This window comes from Barbus barbus, assembly GCF_936440315.1.
Source record: "Barbus barbus genome assembly, chromosome: 16".
Lineage (NCBI taxonomy): Eukaryota > Metazoa > Chordata > Actinopteri > Cypriniformes > Cyprinidae > Barbus > Barbus barbus.
The window spans coordinates 4,929,923-4,956,190 of record NC_136744.1 but is presented as its reverse complement, the minus strand read 5'-3'; the positions used below and the strand labels follow the sequence as shown (position 1 = coordinate 4,956,190).

General features: G+C 35.7%; 1 protein-coding gene across 1 annotated transcript in view; it reads right to left on the bottom strand.

Moving 5' to 3' along the window:
• The window catches only part of LOC306882184 (ribosomal protein S6 kinase alpha-2), a 59,999-nt gene extending 39,348 nt beyond the window's left edge, over nt 1–20,651 (bottom strand). Inside the window, exons 1-5 of the mRNA XM_079436657.1 lie at nt 20,447–20,651; nt 8,828–8,944; nt 7,707–7,788; nt 4,079–4,159; nt 3,568–3,647 (exon numbers count right to left, since the gene is read on the bottom strand). Of these exons, the coding sequence (XP_079292783.1) occupies nt 3,568–3,647; nt 4,079–4,159; nt 7,707–7,788; nt 8,828–8,944; nt 20,447–20,545 (459 nt within the window). The 5' untranslated portion in view covers nt 20,546–20,651. The remainder of the gene's footprint in view (nt 1–3,567; nt 3,648–4,078; nt 4,160–7,706; nt 7,789–8,827; nt 8,945–20,446) is intronic.
• Between the last annotated feature and the right edge of the window lie 5,617 nt (nt 20,652–26,268).

Here is a 26,268-nt window from a genome sequence, read left to right as displayed (position 1 = left end):
CCCGGCGCCAGGTAACGACCGCATCCAGAAATGCACGGGTGGAACGGCATCTTTAAAAAGACGCGTCTTTAAAAAAGACGTTCCACCCGTGAATGCTCCTTCAGAGAAATTACTCTTTTAGTGTGCTGAAGCGCACAGGGGAGATGGCAGCTTGCAACACAATCAGGGGGTAGTGCAATCCAATGTGAGCAATCCACTCGACAGGAAGGAACCACCACCGCTTACGCGCCGTGACACCAATACGAGAGACCTCCGGAGAGCGTGCTTGACTCGCAGACATCGTAGCCAAAAGGCTTGTCAGGAGCAGAACGATGAACCGCTCGGCTCCAAAGCGAAAAGCTTAATATGCGCTGCACCTGCTGCCTACTTATACTCACGCTGTGACCAGCAGCAGCTGGATGCAATAATCGCATGCCAATGTGCATTGGCTCGTTTAGATACACTCTAAGCGAGATCCCAATTCGTCGGTCACCGACGTGACTCGGAGTGACCGACTGATAGGGAACAGGACATTGCCATCAGTATAGCAACACGAGATGATGTCACATCTTAAAAGCCCAATTTTATGCTTTTAAATAAACCTTGCCATCTCTCATCCAATTGCCACGGCAACCAAGTTATTCTTGTTGGTTTGCTGCATGTACTTTTTATAGCTTTAAGCCACTCACTATTGGTTAGAAAACTCTTGAACATCAGAGGCTACAATTATGTTAAGTGTGAAACGTAAGAAGGACTATATCATTTTATTTTCAAAATAATGCCAGAAAGGTTATTCTTACCATGGTGTAAATTTTCATGTCCCCATCATAATTGTCCGAATATATAAGATAAAATATAAACTCACAAATTTAAAGCATGAAAATTGTATTAGTTTTATTTCTGTATTTATTTATTTTGGTCACAGTATTAAAATAAAGTGAATATAGAGGTGAATGTTAATTATAATTTTACTCCTATTTGTCCCCAGGTGTGTGTGTGTATATATATATATATATATATATATATATATATATGCACACACACACACACAGATAGTGGGGGGGGGGATATTTGAACCCCTGCTGATTTTGTACGTTTGTCCACTGACAAAGAAATGATCAGTCTATAATTTTAAGGGTAGGTTTATTTTAACAGTGAGAGACAGAATAACAACAAAAAAATCCAGAAAAATGCATTTCAAAAAAGTTATAAATTGATTTGCATTTTAATGAGTCAAATAAGCATTTGACCCCTTCACAAAACATAATTTAGTAATTGGTGGCAAATCCCTTGTTGACAATCACAGAGGTCAGAAATTTCTTGTAGTTGGCCACCAGATTTGCAAACATCTCAGGAGGGATTTTGTCCAACTCCTCGTAGCAGATCCTGTCCAAGTCATTAAGGTTTCGAGACTGACGTTTGGCAACTCGAACCTTCAGCTCCCTCCACAGATTTTCTATAGGACACTCCAGGACCTTAATGTGCTTCTTCTTGAGCCACTCCTTTGTTGCCTTGGTCGTGTGTTTTGGGTCATTGTCATTGGGTCATACCCATCCACGACCCGTTTTCAATGCCCTGGTTGGCTTCAATGCCTTGGCCCTGACGGTACATGACCCCGTCCATCGTCCCTTTGATGTGGTGCAGTTGTCCTGTCCCCTTATCAGAAAAACACCCCCAACGCATAATGCTTCCACCTCCATGTTTGATGGTGGGGATGGTGTTCTTGGTGTCATAGGCAGCATTCCTCCTCCTCCAAACACGGCGATTTGAGTTTATGACAAAGAGCTGGATTTTGGTCTCATCTGACCACAACACTTTCACCCAGTTCTCCTCTGAATCATTGGCAATCTTCAGACGGGCCTGTACATGTGCTTTCTTGAGCTGGGGGACCTTGCGGGCGCTGCAGGGTTTCAGTCCTTCACGGCGTAGTGTGTTACCAATTGTTTTCTTGGTGACTATGGTCCCAGCTGCCTTGAGACCTTGGTCTTGGCCATGGTGGAGACTTTGGACTGATAGATTGATTGCTTCTGTGGACAGGTTGTCTTTTATACAGATTAGGAGCAGTCCCTTTAAGAGAGTGCTCCTAATCTCAGTTTGTTACCTGTAAAAAAAGAGACACCTGGGAGACAGAAATCTTGCTGATTGATAGGGGATCAAATACTTATTTGACTCATTAAAATGCAAATCAATTTATAACTTTTTTGAAATGCATTTTTCTGGATTTTTTGTTGTTATTGTTATTGTTGTTGTTATTTTTGTTGTTTCTGTACATATGACCTTGGTTTCAGTGGTTGAGAATATCTTCAACACACAGGGGATACATTACAAACTCTATATAACTGCCAGACACAAACTAAACTGCTAATCAATGTAAAGCAAATTATTTTCCCTTAATCCTTTCCAGCATTGATAATTTTCCACTGATGGCCTCTGCTGCTATAATGTGTGATTCACAGCTCAGAAAGTGCAGGCTTCAGCAAGCGTTGCTGTCAGTAGATCAATAATCAGGTTTGTTCCCCATGCACGAAGGGAATAGATCCTTGAGGGACGTTTTATTGAATTTGGGAGATAAGAAAGTGATGTGATCAAGAAAATCAAACACTCCATTAAGGAGAATTACAGTATGGTTAGTGCTAAGAGGAACCAATTACACCATCCATCAGAGAATAGATGCCAGACATGCCTTCAATTACCAAGGGATTCGGACCAAATGACGTCTCCATTACGGTTCAGAATGCACATGTGGATTTACCTCTGCTGCAGGTGGATGTTTTGGTCATTACTACAGCCTGTAAACAACTCAGCTCAGTTGCATAATGAGTGGACACAAATAGGTATTATAACTGTCTGCTCATTTACTTACTGTCATGTTAGCCCAAACCTATATGACTTTCTCCCCTAGAGCACGAAACACAAAAACATCTCTTCCTATTCACTTTCACTGGTAAAGTGCAGCAACAACATTCTTAACAAACATCTCCTTTTGTGTACCATGGAGAAAATAAAGGTGGAGATTAGGAGATTTGCTTTGTTGCTCACACTGCACACAGTGTGACTTATTAAATATAACTGTATACATAAAATAAAATAATTCATAATAGTGATAAAAGTATTATTGCATTTATTGATTTTTTATTTCAGTAAAATAATAAACAAAATAATCAGTGTGATAACTAATATATTTCTAAATAAATTGAGTATTAAGTAAAAATACAATTATTTGATAGTACTTAAAATACAATGCTAATGTAAACTTTTTTAATGAATTTTCATCATTTTGAAATGTAAAATCAGCAAGCTTTTATTTTGGCGGGTTGCTGACAAGTAATTATATGCCACGTTGGTATGCAAATGAGCGGTCTGAACTTATTTTTTTATTTTGGTCACACATGCACACCTGTGCACCACATACTGTATACACACCCCTGAGTATTTGGGAATTACAACAACCCAAGTTATGATATAAAGATGATTTTTAAATCAATTATTCCTTTTAGAAGCATTTAGAACCAAACAAGCATGCCATGTTTGCCTGTTTAGTAACAGCAGAAATATTTAGTTGACTTGAGCTGTTTCATATAAACTGACCTCCTTTGAGAGACGTGTGAAAAGATCTCCCCCTCTGAGAAAGTCCAATATAAGGTACAGCTTTCCTTCTGTCTGAAAGGCTGAGGCGAAAAGCAACAAAGGTGACATTTAAGCAGTAATTTGCAGAAGGGAAAAAACCTGTAAAAACCTGAAAAGTTACATGCCACTCAGTTTAAATGCTACAGTCAAGCTACTGGAAATCTCTGTTTAAATAAATAATTATTAGATAATATAATGAATTTTTACAACCAGATCTGACGTAATCTTTAACAGAAAATATTACATGATAGCTCATTACTGTAAAAGGCTATAGTGCTATGAACACATCTGAGCTACTGTCATGCAACTGCAGAATGTAGTTTAGTTAGAAGCATTGCTACATATAGTTCGTCACTCCACAACATTGTGTGTTTGGCATTTCAGCAGTGCACAGGGGATTCAGAAACTGATGTTCCTGTGTAAATGCTCTTGTTCTGCTGCTTACAGTCTCCTCTTGAGAAAAAATACTCACCGTAGTGGAGTTTGACAATGAAGGGATGATTCACTTCTGCAAGAATGTCTCGCTCCATTTTCGATCTCACTCTGTCCCGCACTTAAAATACACAGAGACAAGATGTAGAGGCTAATTAGTTATGGTCACAAATCAAATTATGATTAAATAATTATACATGGTTAATTCACTCTTATTCATTCCCTTGACAAAAACATGCAAGTGCACAATGAAATGCAAAGCACAGATCATCTAAATGTGTTTCTTTGATAGCTTAAATTATATACACACACATACATATACATGCACATTATTTATATATCATTTTGTAGATGTAGAGTTATTTTATGTAGAAAAGTTAAATTGCCATCTTCTTCTGACCAAAGTGACTTGAACGCACCTGATGTCTAATTATGACTTCATATCAACTCATAAATGCGAATGCCACACTTGCGTTCTTGATTACTTGAGAGCGTATGCGTGCGACAGGAAGTAAGTGCGCAAGACTGTCCCAGGTCTTAAATACGGCAAAGAGCAGTGCCCTTAACGCACACTAAATCCACACTATCTCAAATACCGCTCCAGAGCGCTATTCGAGGCTAAGTGTATCCCATCATGCATCATGTTCTGGAAATAAATCGTGAGACTTTTTGCAGAGATCTCACAAGAGGTCACGGAAACCTTTCCGATGTAAGTTAAATATTAATAATAATTAGATATTACAAATAATTTGGAAGAAAAAAGTTTTTTAACGTTTTATTGGTGCAAAGATGAGTAGTGGTGATATTTATTTTGTACAATATTTGCAACTGCTTTTTACCATTTAATTAGAAGCACCACAAATTAAAATTATGTCATGTTATAGGGACTACTGAACAGACATTTAGAAGTTGATTTTAAAATGCAAAGTATTTTCAATTAAAATGTAAATAAAGCTTTGCATTTTTACAACACTATAAGTGTGTCCCATCAGGTAATGAAAAGTTTGACACACACTTGTGATCTTCATCCTCACTTGAATACTTGGGCCAAATACAGGAAATACGTCATACAGTATAAGGTGTCAAATGGTCAAGTGCAAAGACCGCAAGTGACCGCAAAATCCCCGTAAATGAACAGTTGAAATTCCAATTAAGATGCTTGCATGACTCACAATTTCTATTAATACTGGCATACTCCAGCAGTCTTATTGTCACCGTTAGGGTGTAAAATCCCAAAAGGAGATGCGTGACGCAGAATAAATATGAAAAAAGTAGACTTTAATAAACACAGCGCAAAAGCCAAGTGCACATCTAACACAACTTCAACAACGTACACAGAACTGAGGCTTAAATGCACAAGGATGATAATCAACAGAACAGGGAACAGGTGCGAAACTAATTAGAAACTATGGCAACAAACTACCCTGATAGCACACGTACATCTCCGAGACGTCTATTTGATGTCTGCATTTACATCTGCAAGACGTATTATTTACCCAGATAGCACACGTATGTCTGCAAGATGTCTGTTAAAGATCTCTTGATCTGGAAAGCATCTGCTGTCTACAAACGTCTGGCAGACGTCTTTAAGATGTCAGTTTTACATACATTCTAAATCATAAACATCTTAAAGACATCTAATAGACGTCTATTTGACATCTAAAAGGTAACGTCTTATAGATGTATTGCAGATGAGCAAACACCCTAAATAATACGTCTTGCAGATGTAAATGCAAACATCATATAGACGTCTCGGAGATGTACGTGTGCTATCAGGGTAGGGTGTTTGCTCATCTGCAATACGTCTATAGGACGTTTCCTTTTAGATGTCAAATAGACGTCTATTAGATGTCTTTAAGATGTTTATGATTTAGAATGTATGTAAAACTGATATCTGAAAGACGTCTGCCAGACGTTTGTAGACAGCAGATGCTTTCCAGATCAAGAGATCTTTAACAGACATCTTGCAGACATACGTGTGCTATCTGGGTACCAACTCAGGAAAAGTCTGTGACAAAGAAAACCATGACTAGAAGCTAAACTGGGGTGTATTTTCCACAAGCATTGTTAGCTAACTGTGGTGGCAAGTTCCATTGAACTATATTGGTAATGACAGAACTTGCGACCATAATTGTTTTTGGGAAACGCACTCCAGAACAAGAAAATGCCTGTGACATTTATATAGATTCCTACCAAATAATGGAAATTGGGTTAACAGGTTTATATAACCACAAATAACCTGATTGCATCTTCATGTACATGTCAAAGCGGTTACTATCATTGCTTTAAATGTTTGCAGAAAAACTAATAATTTGTCACCCTATTAATAAGTTGTGTGCTTGACAAATTTTATAGCTGCCTGCCATCTTGTAGCTCCCAAGATCCTAATTTGGATATGCAGATGTTTAAATGGGTATTACATTACAGTGATTATAAAACACGGTTATTAAGAAAAGATCGGATATGGGCATTTAGACTTAAGTACAGTAATTAGATATGCACCATATAAAACCACATATGAAAAAAACACATATCAGATGTCATTCTTTTTGCTGTTTACATGCATGCAAGATGATCTGAACTGTGCCCGATATGATTTATATTATTTTTAAAAGTCAGTGTTTACATGAATGACCTGTTCTTAGTTGAATCTGTAAATATAAATATCAAAAAATGTACAGATTTCACCTTTAAACCCGCAGGACTTAACTACACTCTAAAAAATGCTGGGTTAAATACAACCCACTGCTGGGTAAAATATGGACAAACCCAAAAGCAATTGGGTTGTTTTGACCCAGTGGTTGGGTTAGGCTACCCAGAAGTTTTGGGTTAAACATTTAACCCAACTGCAGGGTCAAAACAACCCAATTGCTGGGTTTGTCCATATTTCACCAAGCATTTTCTACAAGTCTGAAATCAAAAGCAGCATGTTGGACGCTTCATTCACACGGTGCATTACATTGAATGGTCTGTCTTACGTAACAGCTGCAGCATTGCTGGGGTCTGACAGTGAGGTTCCACAGTTACCAATGCTGTTATTTTCATTCACACGTACATGATAAACATGCACAACATCATCCGCCGAGAGCAAAGACTTTAGGATGTAACCATGGTTACATCGAGCGAATAAGTTATGTGGGTTGTGAACAGGTTGTGAAATAAACTACCTCTCCAAACTGAGCATTATGAATCACTATGATAACTGCTGTTTTGTGTCTGTTGTGTAAAAACAAAAACATGTATCACACAAAAATAAAAATGAATAAATGTGACGAGGAAAGTCAGTTTGCTGCTTAAGGCTTCAGGTTTATCTGCTTTGTTCATTGTTTGAGATTAATTCATTGTCTTTGTTCCAGGGAAGCTATGGATCTGAAGTGTGCAATAATGAAAAACTGTCACTCAGGAAAATTGCCTGGGTGTCTGTGTGGGACCTTTTCCCCATGTGAAACAATTTGATGATTCAGATACTCCTTAAAAATCCACTAGAGAGCACTTCAGGCCTAATAGCAGCTCAGTTATGACTCACAGGTTAGATGTCATGCTGCGGTGAAATAATAACTGCAGGTTTTACATCAGTGCATACTAGGGAAAGATTGACAAATGCAAAGCACACAAATTGTACAGTAGAAATCATAATTCAGAGCACATCATTTAAGCATCAGTTTTACCTTTTAGTGTTGCTTTTTTTAAGACCTTCATAGCATAGAGTTGTCCTGTATCTGAACCTTTGATTTTTCTCACCAAGAACACCTGTAAAATCAAATGTAGGGTCAAAAAACCCACAGTTTTCACACATCTTAGGACCTGTTTACATCTGGTCACTTCATGTGGTTTTTTCCTGATCTGAAAGCTAAGAAAGACTCAAATCCGATCATTCAGCTTCAGGAGGAGGTCTGAGATGCATTACAGATGCAACTGGACATAATGGTTGTTGGAATGCTTGTTGAAACCCCATAGGATGTTGAAACCACATTGTCAATTTTGAAAAAAAATTATGTATAAGAGCGTCTAATACAGGCTTTATGATGTTATAGCCGGATATGACAGCAGCACACATCACCGCAGATAAGTAGCTGAGCATCTCTTCATCAAGTTAACGTGCAAACTGACGCAAATAAAACTGAAAGTAAGTTGCAGATGCTAAACACACTCTCATCTTTGTAAAAAGCAGTAAGACTAGATTATTTTACCAGTGCTGATGCCACTCTCTCTCTTTGATCTTGAGCTTAGCTGATGAGAAATCAAATGCAGCTCATATCTGTTGCTTTCATTGATGTTTTTGATCGAATTTTCATTCAATTTCGGAATTGAAGATTGGATTTATATTTGTTTTGTGAAAACACATTTATGTTGCCAAGTTTAAATGGAACCGTTTTAACGAATCACATAGCTATCCGATTACTAAAAACACATAGCCTAAGTGACCAGGTGTAAACAAGAATGAATGATTGATTAATTTGTCATTAGCATGTTGCTAAGCTAACAATGCAGTAGGCTACTCTATTAAACAAAATATACAGCACACATAAACAATTTTCAGTAGTGAATGATTTTTAATTATATTTATAAACAGTTATCTTGCTTTGTGTGCCATCAAGGCAATGGGTGTTGTTTTAAAAAAAAAATAAGATCATTACATTGCATTCTGGGATTGCCTTATCTGCTAAAAATAAAAGTCATGCTATATGCCTTAAAAGTTTCTCCAAAGGTATCTCTGATTATGCAATATCACAAAGAGTATACAGTACCACACAGAGAAAAAGTCAGACGCAGCATTTTCAAAGCTCACCTTTCCGTAGGAGCCCTGACCCAGCACCTTGAGCAGCTCAAATTGTGACGGGTCTGCTTTCTCAAAGCCCTCCTTCACATGATGGCTGATATCAAACTCCTTTAAGATGCTGTCATCCTGCAAAGGCAACAGATGGCACGGCTCAGAGGGAAATAAACAAATGCTTTTGCCATAAAGCTGTGTGTTTAAGCATATTTGGCGATATGATGCCAGCTGGAATTATGAATAACAGTAGTAAACAGGTCAAGGAAAAGGGTTGAGATGGTGTGATCATCAGTGCATGCTTTTTATTGCCATATTCATTTACTCTGTGCTTTTTTACAAAGCAAAAGTATTTTCTAAATGCATTCTATAGATTTTATTGTGAATGATCCAATGTATTTGTTCTTGTGACCTCTTAATTTTTTATCAGCCTCCATTTCTGAAAGGCCCATATTTCAAAATCCAATCAACAATCAATACATGTAACCTAATCCCAGCCCTGCATTTTTCCTTTTCTGATAGTCCATTACACTCAGATGTACAGTATATGTCTATTCAGCATATTTTTCCTTGAACTTGATACAGAAAATGTAGCTAAAGTCTTCAGATTTTGTCTGGGCTTTGTGAAAAGTTATAAAATTGCATAGAGCACAATAGCATTGGGGATATTCTGTTCATAAACAACATAAACAAATATATCTGAATCAATTTGGAGCAGAAAAAAACCCATTAGAAACATTATAATAGAATTTAAACTATAAATCATGCATGACATCTTTATGAGTTAGAAATAGCTCCTTAAAGTAATAACCTTTACCGTGTACAAGCAGTGTTAAATATCATGTTCATGTTTAGATTTATTCTTAGTATAAAAGTAATTAGCAGGTTGTGATTTATCCAAAGTGATTTACAGTATAATTATAGTGACAGTCTACCTGGCACAATCTGAGTTTAGACGCACACACACACACACACACACACACACGCACTAACAAACTAACCCCTTACAGAAAACTTTGTGCATTTTTACTTTCTCAAAAAAAAAAACTCATTCTGTATGATTTATAAGCTTTTGTACCCATGGGGACCTCAATTTAGGTCCCCACCGTGACACAAGTCCCCATAAGTCTGTGTGTATTCATGTTTAAGTTCCCACCAGGATATATAAACCTGTACACACACACACACTGTTCACAATCTAAATGATCATTAAAATGTATTTTATTTCAATAAATGTTGAGGAGTTCATCAGTAAAAAACACATACAGTACAATTGCTCCAAGATAAATTAATAAAAATGAATGCAAATTTAACAGTAAAAACTGTAAAATTAGTTAACAGTGTTTTAATATAAAACAACATGAAATGTCTCATTAGATACAGTTTTTGGAAGTGAAAAAGAAAAATCACATTTGATGTTTATTTTATTGAAACAACTATGTTTCTTTGTTTGTTTTCATATTAGTTATGTACATTAGGGTTTTGTTACGTGTTTTTGCATTATTTTAGTGTCATGATTGTTACCATGATGGTGTTTTGTGTGTATGACATTGTGCACCTTTTATATATTATTTACCTCAGCTTGTGTAATATTGTTCTGTGTTTTTAAATTGGATGTCAAAAACAATTATACATATACATATTTGCATATTTATATATTTTTCAATTTTGCTGCTGTATTTTTTTATGGTAAAGTTCTGGCAACCACAGCTGCTGTTTTCACGCAAGTTAAATATATATATATATATAGTCAACTTTCACCACTTTATGCATTTTATTGCAAATAACAGAAATCTCCAACAGTAACAGTAACCAAGGAGCATATTGAAGGGTCAGTTATGTTCCAAATGCAGTCATCTCCCAATAACAGCCCACTTTCTCTCTCTCTGTGTGTCTGTACCAGGTGCCCCGGCAGTGAGGGTGGGCACCTGCAGAGGGGACAGTCTGGACTGCCACGCTGCAGAAATGTGCCTGTGAACTCAAACGCTGAGCACAGCTGAATAGTGCACCCGTGCTGGGACTGACACAGCTCAGAGGCACAGCTTAAGGCACGCCACGCAAACAAATAAATAAATGTGTAGCTGCGTTACATAACCACAGTCCAGTCCAGGCCTCTCCTGTGACGTGATGATGAGTACACTGAGGATATACAATCTTCAACCTCAGCACTGAGGCCTGATTAACGATTCTGACAGCTCCTGTTGCACATAAAAGCCAAGCCAAGCAAAAGAGCCGCATGACAACTCATCATGGTCGTCGACAGAATATGATGATTAGTTATAAAATCTGCTTTGGTGATGTGATAATTCACCTTTGGATCTTGGGGATGGAAATGATACAGCAGAAACTGGGGCTAGTTGTCACATGGGGAAGTTTAAGAGTTGTGAACTGTATAAACGTGACATCTATATGACAAAAATTGAGAAATAAACCCATCTTGAACTAGTCCTGGACTCGCCTTTATATAATCAAATAACTCTTTTAGGCTGAATTCAATTTAAGTGCAAGGAAATGATCTACAAAGATTGATTTTGAATTTCTCACTTCTAAGGAGAGAAAAAAAAAAACTCTCACTTGTCAAAAAAATCAAACAGGCTTTTCAATTTTGTTTTCAATTTAGGATTCGGCCTGAGTGGTTCCATTTTCAGACTCATCTCACAAAATCATTTTCTTTTGATTGCACGAAAGCTGTGCAACTGCAATCAAAAACAAAATTCATTTTATTTTGCTCAACGGAGGGTCAATGCAAACCCATTGTGAATTGTATGACATCATAATCACTCGTGAAGTCTGTTTCAAAGGAAAAGCAGCAATTATGCAGCTTTCTAAGATAATTATTTCTGGCCAAATTCACATTTACTGAGTGACAGTGTGTTTAAACAAGAGTGTGTTTCATTTTGTTTTATATGTATATGTTGTATATGTATTCACTACAAAAATTATTGATAAGACATAGTTCTAATTGATGAGGGTTTTACACACTACTTATGTGTCATCTCTGTATGTTTATGCTTTTTCAAATAAAACATTTCCTTATTTAACAGAAAAAGTTGATGGATGTAAATCCAGTTAATATATAATGTTTTATAAAGTATATCATGTTGTGTTGTTATTTATTTTTAGGCCACTTTTAATTAATAATTAGGTGGCAGTGACAATAAAATATATGAAACGCAATGTCTATGTGTCACCTCTTTATGTTTGTTTTTTTCAGTAAAAGTTACACGAACCCAAAAGGATCTTAATCCACTTAATATTTAATGTTTTGTTCTTTTTTAATTCACATTTAGGCGTTTTTTCTAGTTGGGAGGCAGTGAAGTAATGCCAAACTCTACTGAAATGAAGTATCCCATATGCTTTGTGTGTGCGAGACACAGAGTTGATACATTTAGCTTTCAAAATTAGTCACTTACTCGGTTGCATTTCATTTTCAGGATTCTGCGTTAAAAGCAAAAACTTCTGATGTTATTTTCAGCTGAAACATACTTCCTTTATGTAACTATGGCTCATTTTGGAAAGACTTGAACATGAAAATGATATGAATAAATCACATATAATATATATATATATACTCAGTGGGGCCAGCTCTAGATAGAGATGATCAGAACCCTGTCTAAACACATCACTGGATATCAACAGCATGATGAAACTGAGCTGCATTTCAGAACTGATAGGTTGCTTGATGGCTTACGAAAAAAAGGGGTAAATAAGGTGAAAGATTCATTTTTTATGATATAAATTGGGTGCTAAAACAACACCAGACAGTGCATGCGGATAAACACTTTCAGCAAGCACAGTTTATTTTTAGTGAATATGTTTTTTTCATTAATTCTCCAACAATTCTGGTGTCAAAAATCTATTTACATTTTACTGCAGAAGACTGCGGCAGGACTGCTGTGATGGTACTGTTATCTAAAGATGGATCTTGAAATATGGCACAGTGTGGTATAGAAATATCATAGATGCTCTACACCAACCTACACACTAGACCAGCTTCTGTCTGTGCGTGAGAGCTCACAATCTGCCACAAAGAGCAAGTAAACTCACTTTATTAAATAAGAATAGTCCTACAGCACAAGCAACACAGTATGACATTGCTATAACAAGACATCAATCTAAACACACATGATCGCAGATTTATGCTCACCATAATTCAAATTTGATCAATTTTCAATAATTTTTAAAAGACAGACCTATGGGCTACAAAGTTGATAGTCAACGGTATATGTGACCCTGGACCACAAAACCAGTCATAATCTGAAAGCCAAGTAAAGAAGCTTTCCATTGATGTATGGTTTGTTATGATAGGACAATATTTGGCCCGAGATACAACTATTTGGAAATCTGGAACCTGAGGGTGCAAAAAAAATCGAAATATTGAGAAAAAGTTGTCCAAACGAAGTTCTTTGCAATGCATATTACTAATCAAAAATTAAGTCTTGACATATTTACAGTAGGAAATTTACAAAATATATTCATGGAACATGATCTTTACTTAATATCCTATATTAATATTTTTGACATAAAAGAAAAATCAATAAATTTGCCCCATATAATGTTTTTTTTGGCTATTGCTACAAATATACGCCAGCGACTTAAGACTGGTTTTGTTGTCCAGGGTCACATTATTTATTTCTTTTTTTTTTTTTTTTTTTTTATAATTCTGCTCAAAAGCAGATTTCCTGGTGAAAAACTACATTACCCATGATTCTGCAAAGAAATGACCAACAATCAGAGAATCGTGACAAACAAATTGCGTCAAAAGCTGAAAAAAGTGCACTTTTGGACTCTACTTGTCCAAAATTACATTTATTAATATTAACTAGATTTCTACCTTTTCTAAGGAAAAGTCTTCAGTGTAAAACTTTATGAATTAATTTTTTACACCAGGTGAAAATCAAACGCAGTTGCTCAGAAAAGTAGCATAGCAGTCTAACTCTAGGTTGTTTACACTTGAGAATATATAATAGGTAATACTTAAATATATAATAAATATAGATAATAATATAGAATGTGCAGTGATGGGTGTGATTTCCTGCATTTATGAACTGCTTTATACAGTCAGAACTTATAAGATATATGTATAAGATATATTTTTACATAATTATGGATATATTTTACATTTCTACAAACTATGCTTTCAAAACAATTAGCACAGCCATCCAAACTCTTCTATTTTAGTTCAATTTCACTTCAAAATTAAGTAGCCACTGCACTGTTTTCAGTCAATACATCACTGTAAAATCCTTGCGCTCAGACAGATTAGAGCTTGTATTGTCCACTAAATACTCTATTATTTCACATTATTTTTTATAATATAATTCCCAGTAGTTCTTGGCGCGTACATATTTTTCAGAAGGTCATCGTAGACCTGTCGTTTGAAAACAAATGCATGTGTCATAATAAAATCTATAGCATCTTTGCAAATCTGACACGTGACAATCAGGACAGCGTTACATAACCTGATATAGATACAGATCTGTTAGATCCCTGTATAGAGATTAATACCTGGACTTAAGCTAAGATTTGACTTCAGCTCTTGCATAAGTAGATTAGCCATATATTAATAAATTTAACATGCGTCAAATTATAGATGAAACTACACGTAACCCTGAATACAGAACGATGAGAGCAGAATTGCATGGCTTCCTTTACCAAAACAAAAATTACTGAAATCTTGCTTCTTCAAAGAGCATATGAAATGGTAATAGCTACCTGGTATCATGAACATAATTAACTTTAAATAAAGAAATAAACAGGCCAATATACATGTCTAGTACAACAACAAGGTGAGAGAAAATTCAAAGTAAACGGATGCATAGTCATTTGTGACCTTTATATTCTCATCTCATTCTCTATTCATGTCTGTATTTCTTCGATCCTGTAAACACAGGTAAAGATGTTATTACCATAGCAGAACAATGTCATTTGTTTTATGCAAAAATATTGCTTTGCTTATGCTACCTATGAGAACTGTGAGGCATTGTAGATTTCATAGTGACTCATTTAACGACTCTGTATTTTTAATATCCACGTATATACAATGAGACTGAATAGGTCAGATAAAGACTGAATGGAAAATAAGAGGTTAAATAATAATGCCTTTGAGGGCTAGTTATCACCCTCATGAAGGGTTCATATTTTAGGTGTTTTTGTAGCTGAAATGGTTTGATGGGAACCACATGAGGCCCATCAGAGATTGAGCCTTTTCTTGACTGCTTAAAATCCTCTCAGGTGTCTCCTGACACGAAAAAATAAATACTAATAATTATTATTGCATAAACGCCTGTCTCCTGTAGATTTAACTGGATAAACACCTGCCTGGTCAGCCTACTCTGTCTGAAAAGTTTGATATAAGAAATAAGGTATATAATATATACATATATGTTTCTTTGTGTGTACAAACAGAGCACTAAAGTTTCTATTAAGATATAGTTGACCACAGGCCGTGAAGGAATAGTTCAGCCAAAATTTTTACTTAACATTTTGATTTTAAAGTCACCCTGAGGTCAAGCTGTAGATGAGTTTGTTTCTTCATGAGAACAGATTTGGAGAAATTTAGCATTACACTGCATTGCAGTGAATGGGTGCCGTCAGAATGAGAGTCCAAACAGTTGATAAAAACATCACAATAATCCACACCACTCCAGTCCATCAGTTACTGTTAGCTTCATGTTTGTAAAAAAAACTAATTTATCATTAAGACGTTTTCTTCAAACCATAATGATGTTTACTCCAGTGAGGAAGTCCATTATCTTTTTGTTTTTATATGTTTTATATACATGTTCGTTTAGAAATGTGTTTAACTGTTTTCAATTGTAAACTGTGCTTGAACAGCGCATACTTCTCTCCTGATTCAGACGAGATGACTTTTTCAATAGAGAAAGCAATATTATGGATAGAGGACTCATATTTTAGCCAGAACCAACATTTTGAAGTTAAAGTGCCCCTATTATGGATTTTTGAAAATGACCTTTCATGCAGTTTCTAACACAGCTCTAAGTGAATGAAAAGAAGCTTTAAATCTGAAAGTGCACCGTTTATAAAGTTATTGTCTCTCAAAAGAAAGAGTCGAGTCTGAATCATTGAAACGAGTCGTTTTAAAAACGAATCCCAAGCCGTTTCATGTTGACGTGAACATGAAATATTAGCATATTGCCCGTCCACTTGTGGGTCTTTTTGTATTGTTGGTCTGAATGAAAATGCTAATTCATTCTTTGCCACTAGGTGCCGCTTTTGGAGCAATAAAAATAGCAGTTTCCCCGGTAACGCTGTACACAAAGCACCACAAATGCTGCTTTATCAGGCATTACAGGTGTGATGAAATTCAGACCAATCGGACCAATCGCCGCAGATTAGTGTCACACAAAGTAGGGGTTTGGAAAAATTAATTGTTAAACCAATCGTTTGGGAGTCGTTGAGCAAATATAATAAGACAATGAAGGTGTTTTTTGACCTTGCATGCATGTCAACCTGTTGTTGGGGACTCCCAAAACCAAAATATGAACCTTTCATAACCCATAATAGGGGCACTTTAAAAACATCTTCTTTACTGCAAACAAGCACTGCTTATTACAATGCTTTTTTACTTCACAAGATGTTAATTGACGGACTGGAATAATGTGGATTTTTGTGATGTTTTTATCAGTTGTTTAGACTCTCATTCTGACGGCACCCATTCACTGCAGAGGATCCATTTGTGAGCAAGTGATGTAATGTTAAATTTCTCCAAATCTGTTCTCACGAAAAAACAAACTCATCTACATCTTGGATGGCTTGATGGTGAGTAAATTTTCAACAAATTTTAATTTTTTGTTGAACTATTCATTTAAAATACTCGGAAATTCAAAACCCCAACACTAAAAACCCAGTGGAATATATTGCATGTAAGCATCACATTGGGCAGTTGTTTGCTTTTACAACATAGACTGACATCATTCACAGATCTTGTCGTCTTGCATTGTGCAATGTTGATTACTGATCTCACATTTAATTAAACCTCTCTTCTTATAATTTTACCTCCACATGATTGCTTTTGCCAAACCTGATGACTTCAAAGCTAAGCTTAGTGATGGGGCTGTGCTAGCACTAACTAAATTACTCCAGCCATTTGATTTCCCGGGCTGTGTTATATGCGGACTATACTGATCACTGGTGTTTAAATACGATCAGCTCTCCAGGGTTCTGTGACCGCAGACTGTCTTTATCTGCAGTAAAGGTTACGAGACCTTCCCAAAACACTGCGAGCGAGCATCTAAACTCATAATGCTCAGAATTACTGACATTTCAAATCCAGAGTTAATACACAAATTTATTAAGGTGGTAGAAAATATATTTTGAACACAGTGGGACTTTATTATAGCCTAAGGATCATAACCTGAAGCAGATGAATGAAGGACATCTATTTCTGCTTCTCTAATGGACTCAATTTAGAGCTAAACATCACTTGACCATGTTTGCAAAATAAAAATTTGGTCATATTCATATTCTGTATGTGTCCTGTAAATGCATAAACCTGATCAACATAACTTGATTAGTCCTCTACAAATATGAAATCAGCTGATAATCGGCCCTTTTCACAGACTGTGATGTTTCAGCAGTCATCAAAAACGTATTTGTTTCCTTATTTTGAAAGTTGTGAAAACACTCTGAAGTTTTTCTTTTGCTATTTGAGCAAAATGTAAACGCAACATATTTATGTGACCCTGGACCACAAAACCAGTCATAAGGGTCAATTTTTCAAAATTGAGATTTATAAATCATCTGAAAGCTGAATAAATAAGCTTTCCATTGATGTATGGTGGGTTGTTATGATAGGGCAATATTTGGCCGAGATACAACTATTTGAAAATCTGGAATCTGAGGGTGCAAAAAAATCTAAATATTGAGAAAATCTCCTTTAAAGTTGTCCAAATTAAGTTCTTAGCAATGCATATTACTAATCAAAAATTAAGTTTTGATATATTTACAGTAGGAAATTTACAAAATATCTTCATGGTACATGATCTTTACTTAATATCCTAATGATTTTTGGCATAAACAAAAATGGATAATTTTGGCCCATACAATGTATTTTTGGCTATTGCTACAAATATACCCCAGCGACTTAAGACTTTTTTTTTTTTTTTTTAATAATTCTGCTCAACAGCAGATTTCCTGGTGAAAAACTACATTACCCATGATTCTGCAAAGAAATGGTTTTGTGGCCCAGTCTCCCATTACAATAAATACCCAACTACGACGACTTCCGCTTCTGAGAAACCCGGAAATGTTCATTTAATTACTGTCTGGAATTAATAAACACTGTGAAATGTTTATCATTTCAACAGTGAAATGATAAGAAATAGCGGGGAAAGAATGCATGTGCGATACTTGATTTGGAATAGATCTTGAAGCACACATCTTTTCTGAATAAACATCATTCAGAATATGGATCTTAATGACAATGGTGTAGGCTAAATGTGGTCATATAGTTTGCAGAGTACAGTACATGCAGTACTTTGCTAATCTAAAAATAAACAGCATATGGATTTCCAATATTTCAATCCTGTTTTGGCAATTGAACATTCCATGACCCATCATTTCAAAAGGCTGTGTCTACAGTTTTGTCAGGTTCAGTGGTGCATGGAGCTTTAAACCATCAGAAATTCATTTCTGACAACAGTAGCAACATTTAGCTGCTTAACACTGAAAAAGAAAGCCTTAAATATTGCAAAAAGACTAAGTAAATTCAAGCCGTAAAGAAACAAAAACTAACAAGTGCTTAATTTACAAGTGTTCATACACACACACACACACGCTTTTCCACGAGATGCAAAACTGAACATGATTTCTAACACAACCTGCTAGCCTAAATGTGTTGTATCATCATCATTCCAGACACACACATCAGTTTGGAGTACAGGTATCAGAAACAGACATAACAATTGGGTCCATTTCATCATCCGGTGGACTTCAGGGCAAGGGCACAGATGCTTCATGGAATGCAACTTTTTCGAGGCCTTAACTATTAATACTGAGAGACAGGTATGTCAAGTTTGATCATTGTTGCCAGCAGACATTTGAGGATTCAGCAAAAACAACACATGACGAAGGGTCCACAGCTGTTAGAAATCTAAGCAGGGCATGCTGATGTTTACTGCTTCTGCTTAGTGTGTACTGCTTCTGATGAGAATCATATATGCAATTGTTCTAAAATTATATAAAAATAATTAATAACATTTATAAAAGTAGTTCAATCTTGAGCCTAATTATACTTATAAAATTATGCATTATACTATTAAAAACATTCTGGAGTAAATACTGGATGTTGTGGCTGGAAGAACTGGCAGAATTATAAAAATACAGTGACATTTTTAAAGGCATTTTGATGAGTATATTGTAAAGACTCTAATTGTAAATGCAAATGCATTATACAGTACTGAATAATGCATTTGCATATTAATAATAATGTAAGTAGATTTACTTATTTCAGCTATTAAAATCTACTTTTCTTCTTTACTGTAAAATGTGCTGATAATAAGAGGAAGGTCACACAAAAAAATCTCCAGCAATTGTGGGTGATAATAATATTAAAATGAATAATTAGTGTAGAGTGTAGATAATAATTAGAGTGTAGAGTTTTTCCCAGTGCCCACACAGAGACAAAATGCAACATATACAGCTCTTAATCTACCTGATAGCAAATATATATAAGAAGAGTTCATTTGCAAAAACAGATAACGCCGTTTTTAACAATTTTCAAAGAATCAAGTTCATTGTGCATCCAGTTAATCTCAATCAAACTGCAGAGGGTTATTTTGATTAGGTTAAAAAAAAATAACTAACAAATACAGCTAACTAACACAATAAAAGCATGATAACGCATGATATAATAAAAAAACATGATTTTTGAAAATATTTTTTTTTTTTGCAAATAAACAATATATTTTTTTTTCTTTCATATATACAGCAAAAACGAATGTGATTGATTATGTGCAATAAATTTATGTTGTTTCACCTATAAAAATATGTTGCAATATTGTGCAATAAAATTACGTTTAATTTTAAATTAACAGAATTTTTACTATTTGCACCTGTCTTTGTTTGCGTTTGTTTGTTTGTTTGTTTGCAGTGTCAAGTCCCAATCAAACTATATGTTCCCAAAAGCTATATAACCAGTGATGATCCACTCCTGTAGGGCATCGCAAAAATGTAAAGAAACTCTTTTAAAACTCTTACAGCTTTGTAAAATGCTCCTGCTGCAGTTAACCCGATACAATATACACAACATACAAAAGGAAACAATAAATACTGTAAGAACCGCACTGGGATATTAGTGATTTGATTCTTTGATCCCATTCGGATCCTTCAGGATGGGTACAAAATAAATTATGGGGAATTCTCTAGGCTACACATTCCTATAGGCTAGCCTGCTTTTCTTTGACTAGTTCAGACTATTTCAAACCAAAACCTATGAGAAATCTAATCGAAAATACAATGCACGTTTGATGTAAATAACAAAATAGCGTTTTCACATTTCGCACTTTTCATCATCGCAACCGTCAGATTTCGACATTGTTGACAGGCACTCCACACATTTAATTCAAGACACGAGACACACAGGTCGGTAAACGAAGCAAATAAAGTGATACCCACCTCTAGTTTGCATAAACTCGAGCTTTTGGATCGCGACTTTCCGCGCAGGTACACCGAAAACCATCTTCTCACCGTAAATTTGCGCATGTTCGTATCCATCCGTATCCCGGCTCGCCTGATACTATCCTCAAATGACAATTTATCTGTCCAGCGTTTCAATCCAGATCAGCACAACAGTGGGGATTTACAGTCGCCTCCCCTCCACTAATCCATAATGCTCACTTATGAGGGGGGGCCAAACATGCGTGTTCTGGGATGTTTGCTCGCTGTAGTTCGGATGTGGCAGAGATGACTGGAGCTGTCCTCCTCAGAACCACCTTCGCCTCACACTCATGCTGTACTGAAGAACCCACCCCAAACACTGAGCTCCTTAAAGCTGAAGGGTGTCATTTTTTCGATGTTAAAATAATTTGTTATATCTCAACTAAATATGCTTGGGGGATTATTAGTAAGCCACTCATATGTTAATGCCCCTGAAAAAAAAAAGAGACCCTATCCTTCTCCTTCATGTCGGATAGGGTCAGCCACAGATGTCTCTCCGCAGCCACCAGCGCTGCCATAGACCTCGGCGGCAGCGGGACCAGCACCGCAGGGGAACGCTGGCGAAGGCTCCCTCACGAAAGAGAGCCTTCCGGGAGTGAAGTGCATATATTTATATTTACAAAATATATTCATGGAACATGATCTTAATATCCTAATGATTTTTGGCATTAAAGAAAAATCAATAGGCTTATTTTGACCCATACAATGTATTTTTGGCTATTGCTACAAATATACTCATGCGACTTATTACTGGTTTTGTGGTCCAGGGTCACATACTTTCAACTTAATTCAACTTTTCCAATCTGAGGGATGACCTAAACTTCAGTGGATTTATGGGAAAGCAAGGTGTGTGGTTTTGCGTTTCATAATCTCAGTGGATGCGGTTGGTAACCCAGATATTGTTTGTCTTTCATAAATACTGCATTTGAATATCCTCATTTGACATACTGATTTTTGCACAGGGTAAGATGGGGTAAGGTGCTCCCCGGGGCAAGATGACCAAGAAAGATTTTTCTCTTGACCATAGATGGCGCAAAATCTAATCTCAACATTTTGCAGATACTATTTAAACTAAACTGAGCTAGACAATAACATCTCTGAATTCAATAATGAAATGCCTTAACTGAAAATTGAGTGTTTAATCTAATTTGTATACATTACTGACACTCTATCCACCAATTTGATACTGTTAAGTGCTTTGACACAATCTGTATTGTTAAAAGAGCTATATAAATAAAGGTGACTTGATGAATGGCTATGCTATTGATTTATGCTAACATTTGCAAGCTTTAGTCCGTCAAAACAGCTTTGAGCTTAACTGATCTAATTGTGTGTCTCTGAAAAACAGTGATCTATGACACTATATGACACAGTTTTTTAATATCTGTTTGTGAATAAGGGATCTGTGAACACATCAGTGCTTTTAGATTTGTGGAGTAAAAATTACAGTTTTTATTTTGAAGTAAAAAGACAAAATTAGATCCTTGGTGTAAAATGATGTAGTATTTTACATTAATGACTATTTAATATTAGAATTATATCAGAAGTCATTCATAAATTCTGCTAGTAAATAATAATCCGCATTAGTAAAATGGCCCGTGTGAATAATTCAATATTTTTTCTATAAAAACTAAATTAGCAAATGTTTCTATTTATTTACTATAATAACACATTGGCTGATGTATCATCATCCTGCACATGCTAAACACAGAAACACAGAAAGTCATTGTTTTTCAAGCTGTGTTTGGTGAATTGCATATTTCACCTAGTTTACCGAACTGAGAGAGAGATATGCAAATTGCATTGATGCTAAATTGCACTTTTTAAATGTATAAATAACTTTTTTCATTCATGAACAACCTAAACTAAGCAAAGAAAAAGGTTTCTTTGCACTGAACAGTTTGTAAGAAGCTTTATTTTTATGAAATTAGGTTTAACCATAGTCTCATTGCTGTCTGGTCAAAGTGTTGGTTGAGAAGCCTCAGTGTATCCTTATATAAGCTAAATTAAATGCAATTATATGCCAGTAATACCATGCAAAAAATTAAATTAATTAATTTATATTGTGTGTGCTAAAACACACTCAGTTCAAATATTTTTTTATTTTATTGCAGCATTTTTCTGTGATGTGTTTAAAGCATTTCTGCCAGGTAAATGCTCTGACCGCAGCTCTTTTTAGCCGCAGGGGTTTTTCTGCTGAGAGCAAAGAGAGACTGCAGTGATACAACTCCCCTCAAACAGTTTAGAGTTAAAAAACATGTTGTGTTTAATACTGGTGTTTATTTGATGTCCTTTAGTTGTTTTTTGGTGCATTGACTTTGTTATGTCAAGCTGCATAAAAGGCATGTCTGCATTTACAATGCTTTACTAATTTATAAGCAGTTGTTGAGTATTTCTTCAATATTACAAATGAGAACTATCCAACATTTTCACCACTCCTAATTTGTCAAATAGAATATTTAAGGAAAAATATTGTTTAGGGGTATATACAGTTTTTTTTTTTTTGCACTGACTGAATATTTATTTATTTTTTGTGAGTTTTGATTGGCTAAATGAGGCGGTGAGTCATCAGCGGTGCTGTGCTCTATAAATAGAAAGGACTGACCTGGCCTCACAGGCTAATCTTGCTTTGAAAGGCAGAGCAGGGACATCTTCAGATGCCCGGTGGTACCTGTAGCCTTCAAGTTCGGAATTATACTCCATTCTTGAAGGTGCTGTAAGCCATTTTTCTCTGAAACATCACTACAGTGTGATAGATTATGTGTTGTGAGATATCACACCTGTCTTTGTAACAGCCCTAGGCTCCATAAAGAGCAGAAAAAAAAGTCAGTCCAGCAGCCTCTCCTTTTTAGCTGATCAGAAATCTCAGTCGATCAGAAATAGTCTTTGTCTGTCAATCATTGTGTTACATTTTGCTGACATTGGGTTAGCAGACCTGACTTAGAAGCATCCAAACCCAGTGACAGCAAGTTTTATTTTTGTCATCTAAGAATATAGCATAGGTTTCAACAGTGTAAGCTAAGTTAGTCAGAGAACATATTTTCTCCCATTACCAAATACTGTAGTTGCTTTCAAAATGGCATTTTCCAGGAAGTAACATAACAACATGCAGTTTGCTCTCTCTCTTTTTTTTTTTTTTTACAATCTCAGGCAGCACATTGCATGTCATCACTTTTTTTATACATTTACATGCACAAACAACAATAGTGTTTTGCTTAAATTGCATAACTTAATTTTTGAATGATGTACATTTTAGACATATTATTGTCAATATTGACTATTTTTGCTCCATTCTGCCAATGAAAAATAGTTCCAAACTATGAGGTTTCATAGCTCAATGATTCAGTGCTTTTGAACAAATTGGGCGAGTCAGTGATTTATTGACAAATTCATAAAGACAGGACAATTTCCAAACACAGATTTTGCACCCTTGAAGGGCATTTTGGGAGCTCAAAACTTCATTATAAGTTGCATATTGTTTATGTTTTATCGTTTTTATCCTGGCTTCACCGACTCCTACAAAATGTCCATTTGACATTCTTGGTGTTACCCCCTTTTTAAGGTTCGACAGTTTAAGCATTTACCTATTTGTGCTAATTAAAATTGGCAGAACACAAGACAAACCTCAATGTTTAAAATGATTTTTAAAAAGCTGATATCCTTTTTGAAATAGTCAACACCACTTAAGTCAATGTATGATTCACACAGCAATCAGTTAATTTATCATGTTCAAAAAAGGGCAAAGGACTGTGTTTGAGTTCCTGGTGGAATAAACTCTTTGCCCTGCGTATGTATCGCAGGCAAAAGCCAATTAGCACAGTTAAATCAGCCTTGAGAAATGGAGAGGTCCTTCGGGGGGTTTGCAGGTGTCTGTGGGGGATAGAAGTAGACTGTCTGTCTGACTGTAACAGTCCTGAGGTTTAAAGATACGGATGCTGTAAATTATCCTAAGCTCTGTAGTCAAGCAGCAAATGTTAGAAATGCTGTGTATGAAAATGTAATATTTGCTCATGCAATGATGTTTAGCTTGTTTATACCAAGACCAGTGTGCTTAATAATCTCCAAAGGTCACACATGCCTATTTAGGGGAAAATGCAAGCTTTGTTTTATCTCAGGAACTGTAAATAAGAACCTTTTATATATGATAAAGGGTTAAGTTCAAATTTGGATTACAATTCTGCATCCAGTTTGCTGCCTCAATCAAATTTTCAGGAGCTGAATTGGAATTTCAAAGGTCTTGTCAATTCAGTGGTGAATGCTGCACATCCACGAGTGATGGTGTTCTGGCAGATGAGATAAAGGCTCCACCAGAAAGAGCTCCACCCGCTGTGTCTGTCACTGCTCCACACGGGTTATCTTACAGGTGCACCGCTGCTTCCATTCATGTTGAAAGCAATCCATCAGACAGGAGAGAGCTGTTTAATTCAGTCTTTTTTTTTACATAATCTCTGTCTCTCTCTCACTGTCTAAGAGAGAGCTAAAGAGTGAGACAGGATGGATGCAACAGCAGACATCTATTCTCAGACACTCACTGTTACATGTCTATGTGCAACTGCAGTCAAGGTCTAAGCCAATGCATTATGTCTCTCAGAACACAAAGGTGCAAAAACAGTACTTCAAAGAACACATTAACTGTACCATAAAAAGTAGTTGAAGATTTTTCATTATACCATTTTGTACCTTTTAGGCCTCTTTATTTTTCCAGCGAGGTACATAACTGTAGTCATTTATGGGTTTCAATTGCCTTTGTAAATGTACAAATTAAATAATAAATACCATACATAATAAATAAACAATGTTTCATGTCAGATAATATATATATATATCTATCTAAATCAATAAATACTAAAGTGATTGCATAATAATTAAGTATTATATTTTCACAACACACTATGTATAAATGGTAAAAGACATTATGGCCCGGTTTCACAGACAGGGCTTAAACTAAACCAGGATTAAGACATAGTTCAATTAAGACATTAAAGTAATTTTTTATAAACGTACTTAGAAAAAAAAAAACATAACTGGTGTGCATCTTGAGGCAAAACAAAGGCACTGTTATATTTTAAGATCAGTCAGAGCAAGTTTCTTTCAGTTGAAACAGCTCAGACTTAGATTTTAGTCTAGGCTTAAGCCTTGTCTGTGAAACCGGGGGTATATTATATATTATTTGATTTTAATGCAAATGTCAAGTGGAAATTTACTTCACTTTCTATCCATAAAACATGCAAATACATCATAATTCTGTAACATACTTATTTTCTTTGTGATATTTTTACAGAGAAGACAAGCTTTGAAAACTTGCTGTATGATGCTGTATGAATTCTTAAAAGAGAGATTTGAAGTTTGACAGAATGTAGGCCTTGCTGTCTGGTTATTGAGGTTTACTGAGTGGTTTCTAGACAGTTGTTAGGGTGTACTGACAGAGACAGATAGATATCAACTCCTTTACTATAGGGACATTGAAAAGAAATTTGAGAGGCAGTTACAGAAGAAAAGTCGAGTTAAGTTTTTAAATGAACCTCCCTTGCCAACTACATGAATAATGAATAAACCGAAAAACCGATAAATAAATTATTGATTTTAATAGACTCTAAAAACACTGGGTTTACCCAAACATTGGGTTGTTATGTCTGACCTAGGAGCTGGGTAACACTAAATATATACCCATGAGGCTCATATATCTGAAAAAGATTGAAGACCCCAATCTAACAAACAAACAAAAAAACATTGTGCAGGTGGGATTGTACTAATCTGGAGTTTGCTATCTTATTTGTTGT